Genomic DNA, 7500 nt, shown 5'->3' with positions numbered 1-7500 from the left:
TGTGCTGATCTTCTGGTAATAACTATTTTTACATGGTTTAACTCTAAGCATTATAATTACTATAAATGACACAACTTTAACTTGTAAAGTTTAGTTTTTGCTCTTAATTTTCCATATTTCTATCTCAACGTTACTTCTGTCTGTTACCTTAATTAAAATGCGCATTGCTTCAAACAATTTACTTATCCTATACCTCCCTAATACTCTACTCATATTTCAATGTAGATCACCTTAGCATAATAGCATGAGCTAATACTACTGCAAGCATAATAAATAGGTTTTTTAAGTTACATTTTCTTTTTTTCTTTTTTCAACTGCATATTTCACATGCTTGAAATGATCTTATTTGCTTCAAGTAACTGGGTTAATTATATCAACATAATTATAAAAACATCAACTTTTTCTATATTGTTACCATCTACTGTCATAGTTACTCCACTATTTCTCACATGAGAGTTAGCAATGTACATGACAAGCACAGTCATAATTCATTCTTTTATCTCCCCAAAGAGTGAGGTCCCATAATATTTATAAAGGACGGAGAGTAAGCAACTGACACAGAAGAGCAGTCTTTTTCCAATGATATTAATGTCCAAAAGGGAGTTCTTTGCCATATTTTACATCATCAATCACACCATACACAGTATACACACAGGATATGCATTTGTAGTATTCATACAAGCCAATTTCATTTATACAACAATGTTCTTAATTGCATTCATGTTAACACACATTCATACAACACATGCACACACTCATATAAAACTGCATTCAAAACTTTGGATGTATGGGTAAAAAATTTCATAAATCATTCACTAACTTTCAAAACAACTTAGACCTGAAAACAATTCTAAGTGTGAACAGCTTTACTTATCTATTTCTACATCCTACAGTTTTACTTTCCATTGTCTTTTAAATACTGCAACTGGTCTTGTTTTTTCCCCCATGTACATCTTTTCAGCATAATGCACTGGTTATCTTCCCACAACAATCATCTCAATTCTTGAACTTTAACTTACTAATTTTCTCCTCTTTATTAAAAAAGAAAAAAAAAAATCCTAGTGCAAAAAGCCATGTAAAAAATCACTTAGTTAAATATAGCAAGTTCAGCTGAAACAGAAAGTTTGACATCTACAAAAGGAAGAATGAACATGTTAGTATTTCATGTCCTTTCATGTCATCTCGTGTCTTTTGCAAAACCTTAGAAACCTCTATTCTAGTTCAAGGTTTCAGATCTCATATTATTGACAAAGAATTTATGCTACTTCGAATGAATTTTATTAGCAGTCAACTCTGAAGTCAGGCAGTCATCCTAAAGGAACTTCAGATGTTAATTTTAATGACCAAATTATGCACCTTAGACTAATATTAATTTCCTATCGTTATTAGGTATAAATTACTGTCAAAGCTTTAGATTCATGGCAGTAAAGTTTTGTTTCCTTATGGCATGAAGCTGCTACAGACTTCCTAAGGAATGGCCTCAGAAGATCTTCTTTTATGGTAGTGTGTTCTCTGGCAATTTTTTTTCTTTCTTTCTTTCTTTCTCTCTCTAACACATTACTCCCATCTTGGTACATCGGTGCATCAAAACAAGTGTAATCTACTATGCACTGGCACACAACTGGCTGATGCATGTCTGGGATTAATTTTGAAATTCACATGAACATTCTGATGCAACGGCCACAGATCCTAAAATGCATCCAAGAAAGTAATGCCATCTTTGTGCCAGGTATTGAGTTACTGGTGTGGAACTACTGTGAACTGCCAACATGCTTTCTAGGCCAATGAAAGCAACATAAATGGGGGGGGGGGGGGATATTCCTTTCTGCCAAAACAAGAAAGCAATGGATGACATCTAATTTCATGATGAACCCGGCCTAAATGCCAGGTGACAAATACCCACAGTTCAGCCTGTTCAGAGTTAAGTGCACTAAGACTGCAGTTCATGAGGAGATACAGTCAGCTTTGTCTGATTTTGCTTCCTTTACTTACATAAAAATTAAGCCAAAAAGCACATAGAGCAGAGTAACTTTACACTTCTCAAACTTTGAATTTTTCACACGAGCAGCTGACTATGTGCAAACCCCAGTAGGTGGCTGTTTGAAAAGGAATTGGACTGTGGTTGGGTTAACAGAGAGAACTTTTTTCACACTCCCATCCCCAATTAAATATCCCAGTGAAACTTGTATCATAGAGATTATTCAATTAGGCTGCTCAATTCAATAAAGTTTCGGTATATAAATACACAATACAAACATTAGTGTAGACAAAGTAAAAAATATATAAAAAAAAAAAAAATCTACACAAACACACACACACACACAGTTCTTTACCAACATCATTATGGGGATACATGAAACTACTTATCAATATGTAACATATCTTTCCAGGTTGTGTAAAATACATCACAAATGAAATAACATGTCTTCAACTGAAGATATAAAAATCCTATCTTCAATACTTTTCTTAATCAGGAAATGTACGACTTATTTCTAGAACTGAATTTACTTCTTTACATTTTTGTAGTCAAATTTATTACAACTCTTTTAAATTTTACACCATCATAAATGTAACACAATAAAATAACAAAATATTCTGATTCTAATAATGATTGCACAGGAAAATGATCTACATTCCAATTCATAAATCCTCTCCTTTTAATAAAACTTGCTTCAAAAATAATTCATGGCATTTTCAGTGAAATCTACAGCGCATTTCCACCCTCAAGCTACATTCAACACAATCTCTCCTGTTCACTGTAGACAACAATGCTTTACAAATGAAAACCTCAAAAAGAGTCTTAGACTTAGATAATAATTATCTGAAATCTATAACTGTATTCACTGGCTTTGTTCTTCCATGTTGAAGAATAAATTAAATTGAGCAACTGTGAATTTTACTCTTAATTCATTATAATTTAGGCTGAGACTCCCATCATGACTATATTTATATAGTATTCTTTATCAAGGCAACATTGAATTTTTAATAATTGTAAGCATTCGGTGATGGCAAATTCACCAAACATCCTAAGAGCTAAATGATATATACTTTAACATTTCCATGTTACAAACCAACAGAAAGTTCATGTTTTCACAAGTTCATAAGGACAAATAATACAAACTCTGATCCTTCTCATTAAATGTTATCTCTAATGTGTCTTTTTTAAGCAATATCCTGGGAAAGGAACAATATTATCTTTAACAACCTACAGGAATGACAAATCTAACAATAACAGACAATAAAAGACAGGTACAACTTCATCCTCACCCTCATTTTCGCACCATTCTCACAAACAATTTGGGTGAATGTTACATAACTGTTATATTCAAAAAGTAGTTTTACCTCTTTCATAGCCCCATCTTCATGCATATACTAACAGCTTGAGAGTTAGGCCCTTGAATTTTTAATATAATGAATATACTATTCTTCACAGATATCTTCTTAATATTTACAACTTGCAATCCAGCATACCACAAATATAACCTCATGTTATGAAATCAAAGTACCTTAACCCCCATTTATTGTTTTCTCTAAGCTCAAGCTTAGTTAAAATATTTATCATTGATAAAGTTATAGTAAAATGTATATTACAGCAGTGCTGAAAAAGTTCATCAATGAAAATCTAACCCAAACACAATGCAAACAATTTCTTTTAAATTATCATCCACAAAAGGCAAAATTAGGAGAAAAAAAACATGTAAACCCACACCATTCTATACTCTCAGATCTCAGTATAATATGCCTGTGTGTAGTAACAAGTGACTAAATGCTTACCATATTCAAACTTTCTTTTCCTTCATCATTATTTATCCCCAATTCCCTCTTTATACATTCTTAATGTCCACTCTTAACTCCATCCTATTTCTCCAGTAAAGCAAGGTAAACTATCAAACCCAGTTCCATCCTAGAGGTGGGATCCTAATCTGTCTCCAACATTTTTCTTTCCAATACACAAAATAAAAAAAAATTGGCTTAAAACAGAGTTAATTCAGCACGTGTTAATGTCGACCACCACTCCTACACCTGCTTTGTCATCCATTTTTGGTAAGTGAAAAATGGTATTCAGTGCCCATAACTTTCAGAATAATGTCAGTGATCTGATACACCAAAATCTTAACTAATGTATCAACCTTTATAACACAGACCATTACTTTCAAATACTCATATAAAAAGTAGACAAAAAGTATATATGCATTACAGTAAACTATAAAAAAAAAAAAAAAAAAAATATCTACCAATGAGAATACAAATCCATGTGCACCACACCATTCACTGTCTTTCAGAGGTACAATCTTCACTTAACATTCATAACAAGTTTGGACTCTTAAGTACAATAAATCAGTAGACACAAAAGCTGTATCAGATTTACATACTGTACATTCACACACTCACCTGTGCGCACATGCATGCACACACACACTAGTGAACATACTTTCACTATATAGCCACTCTCAAAACTACACCATAGCTGTGAATTTAACGTGTATATGTAAAAATTTGTAATTGCATGTGCACAAACATATCTATGTGTATTCATGTGTATGTGTGTGCATCTGTGTGCATGCATTTCTAAGTATGGAACGTAAAGGCATGTGTGCACACAAGCATAGGTACATATGTAGTTTTGTGTGCTGATGCGTGTGCGTGTGCACGCACACACATCTGCATGCATATATAAGTGTACATTCTTGTGAATATGTGCGTGTATGTATCCATGTGCTTATGTGTGTGTATATTTTTATCTGTGTGAATACATGTCTGTTCATGTGTGTGTTTGTGTGTATATGCATGTGTATTTGTAAATGTGTGTGTACATCCATGTGCTGTGTGCATGCATGCATATGCATCTGTATTAATACTTGTGTATTTGCATCCACCTGTGTACATTGTGAGCATCTCTGTGGGTATACTGAGTACAAATGTATCCCTGTCTCTATGTGAGAATATCCAAAAGTTGGTGCATGAGAGTGAATGCCTGTGCATCTTTGCATGCCTGCGTCAGCTGTGCACAACTGTCTATGTGCTGACATGTGCTTGTCTGGCCCCACATGCTTCCATGTGCACCTCTACATTCTTGCCTGCACCAGTGCATCTCTACATGCCTGTGTGTGCCTGTGCAGGTCTATAAGCTTGCATGTCCCTGCACCTGTGCATGTGCCTGTGCAGCTCTGCGTGCCTGTGCAGCTCTGCGTGCATGTGCCTTGCTGCATGCATGTGCCTGTGCCTGTGCATGTGCCTGTGCCTGTGCATGTGCCTGTGCCTGTGCATGTGCCTGTGCCTGTGCCTGTGCCTGTGCCTGTGCATGTGCCTGTGCATGTGCCTGTGCATGTGCCTGTGCATGTGCCTGTGCCTGTGCCTGTGCTGCTTGCATGTGCCTGTGCCTGTGCATGTGCATGTGCATGGGCCTGTGCCTGTGCCTGTGCTGCTTGCATGTGCCTGTGCCTGTGCCTGTGCCTGTGCTGCGTGCATGTGCCTGTGCCTGTGCCTGTGCGTGTGCCTGTGCCTGTGCCTGTGCCTGTGCCTGTGCTGCGTGCATGTGCATGTGCATGTGCATGTGCATGTGCATGTGCATGTGCATGTGCATGTGCATGTGCCTGTGCCTGTGCATGTGCATTTGCATGTGCATTTGCATGTGCTGCATGCCTGTGCTATGTGCATCTGCATGTACCTGTGCTGCATTCCTGTGCCTGCTGTCTGTGCTGCGTGCATGTGCATGTGCTGCGTGCATGTGCATGTGCATGTGCTGCGTGCATGTGCATGTGCTGCGTGCATGTGCATGTGCTGCGTGCATGTGCATGTGCATGTGCTGCGTGCATGTGCATGTGCTGCATGCATGTGCATGTGCTGCGTGCATGTGCTGAGTGCATGTGCTGCGTGCATGTGCTGCGTGCATGTGCTGCGTGCATGTGCTGCGTACATGTGCTGCGTACATGTGCTGTGTGCATGTGCTGCGTGCATGTGCTGCGTGCATGTGCTGCGTACATGTGCTGCGTGCATGTGCATGTGCATGTGCTATGTGCATGTGCTGCGTGCATGTGCTGCGTACATGTGCTGCGTGCATGTGCTGCGTGCATGTGCATGTGCTGCGTGCATGTGCATGTGCATGTGCCTGTGCTGCATGCATGTGCATGTGCCTGTGCTGCATGCATGTGCCTGTGCATGTGCCTGTGCTGCATGCATGTGCCTGTGCCTGTGCTGTGTGCCTGTGCTGTGTGCCTGTGCCTGTGCTGTGTGCCTGTTCCTGTGCTGTGTGCCTGTTCCTGTGCTGTGTGCCTGTGATGTGTGTCTGTTCCTGTGCTGTGTGCCTGTGCTGTGTGCCTGTGCTGTGTGCCTGTGCTGTGTGCCTGTGCTGTGTGCCTGTGCCTGTGCTGTGTGCTGCATGCACGTGCATGTGCCTGTGCCGGTGCGTGTGCTACTCTGCATGCCTGTGCCTGTGCCAGCGCCTGTGCTACCCTGCATGCCTGTGCCTGTGCCAGCGCCTGTGCTACTCTGCATGCCTGTGCCTGTGTCTGTGCCGGTGCCTGTGCAACTCTGCATGTAGGTGCCGGTGCCTGTGCAACTCTGCATGTAGGTGCCGGTGCCTGTGCAAGTCTGCATGCGTGTGTCTGCTCTTGTGCATGCACCTATACTGTGTTTATTTGCCTGCCAAGCCAGGCGTGCATGTGCCTCTGCAGCTCTGCATGTGTGCATGAGCTTAAGACTCTACATGCATGCATGTGCATGTGCATGTGCCTGCGCAGCTCTACATGCATGCATGAGTACACTCCCTCTCCTTGCATGTGTGCATGTTCTGTGCAAGGTTACCAGTGTGTGAACATGCAGGTAATACATGTGACTGTAGGTAATTTCAATGGGTGGGCATATATGTGTTAACAAGAGTGCATGCAAGTGCCAGCAAGCATGTATGCATGTCCTGCTGCATATCAATGAGTATACATGTGCAAGCCTGCATGTGTCTGTGGGGATGCCTGTATGTGCCTGAATGATCACATGCACATCTCTAGGAATGCCTGTGCAACTGTAAAGAGGTGTGTGCCTGCAGATATGTGCAAGAGTGCATCTGTAGAGAGACAATCATGCGTGCCCTTGTAGAGACATGTGTGTGCCCCTCTATGTGAATGTGTAGATTGAGACATGTGCATGTATCTCTGGAGGTGTGTACACATCTGTAAAGATGTGTGTGTGTGGAGACATATGTCTGTTTGTGGGACAAGTATATACATCTTCAGGGACATGAATGTGTGGTTACAATTGCATCTCTGTGGGGACACATGCAAGTGTCCGTGGATACTTGTACCTTAGCATGTATGCATGCTTGTGCCAATTGATGTCTGTGTGTGCCTGTGTATGTAGTATTAAATGGTGTGTACATGCATGCTTCTTAGATCATTACTCTTGTTTATCATCTGTATTTCATTCATCATAGTAACAGCAACTAACTGCTCCAGGTAACCCACACTCACACTTTCATAAATTTTCAGCTTCTGGAACCAAGCACAC

General features: G+C 40.1%; 1 protein-coding gene across 1 annotated transcript; it reads right to left on the bottom strand.

Annotated features, from left to right (window-relative positions):
- Positions 1-4933: 4933 nt before the first annotated feature.
- LOC125027898 (putative per-hexamer repeat protein 5) lies at positions 4934-6690 on the bottom strand. The gene is made up of 2 exons (XM_047617029.1): positions 6191-6690; positions 4934-5102 (listed from the first exon to the last, which is right to left on the bottom strand). Exons 1-2 carry the CDS (start codon positions 6688-6690, stop codon positions 4934-4936), a joined length of 669 nt encoding a protein of 222 aa, XP_047472985.1.
- Positions 6691-7500: the final 810 nt, after the last annotated feature.

Source organism: Penaeus chinensis, chromosome 8 (assembly GCF_019202785.1).
Source record: "Penaeus chinensis breed Huanghai No. 1 chromosome 8, ASM1920278v2, whole genome shotgun sequence".
Taxonomy (NCBI): Eukaryota; Metazoa; Arthropoda; class Malacostraca; order Decapoda; family Penaeidae; genus Penaeus; species Penaeus chinensis.
The sequence above is the reverse complement of the archived record's forward strand: the minus strand, read 5'-3'. Positions and strand labels throughout refer to the sequence as shown.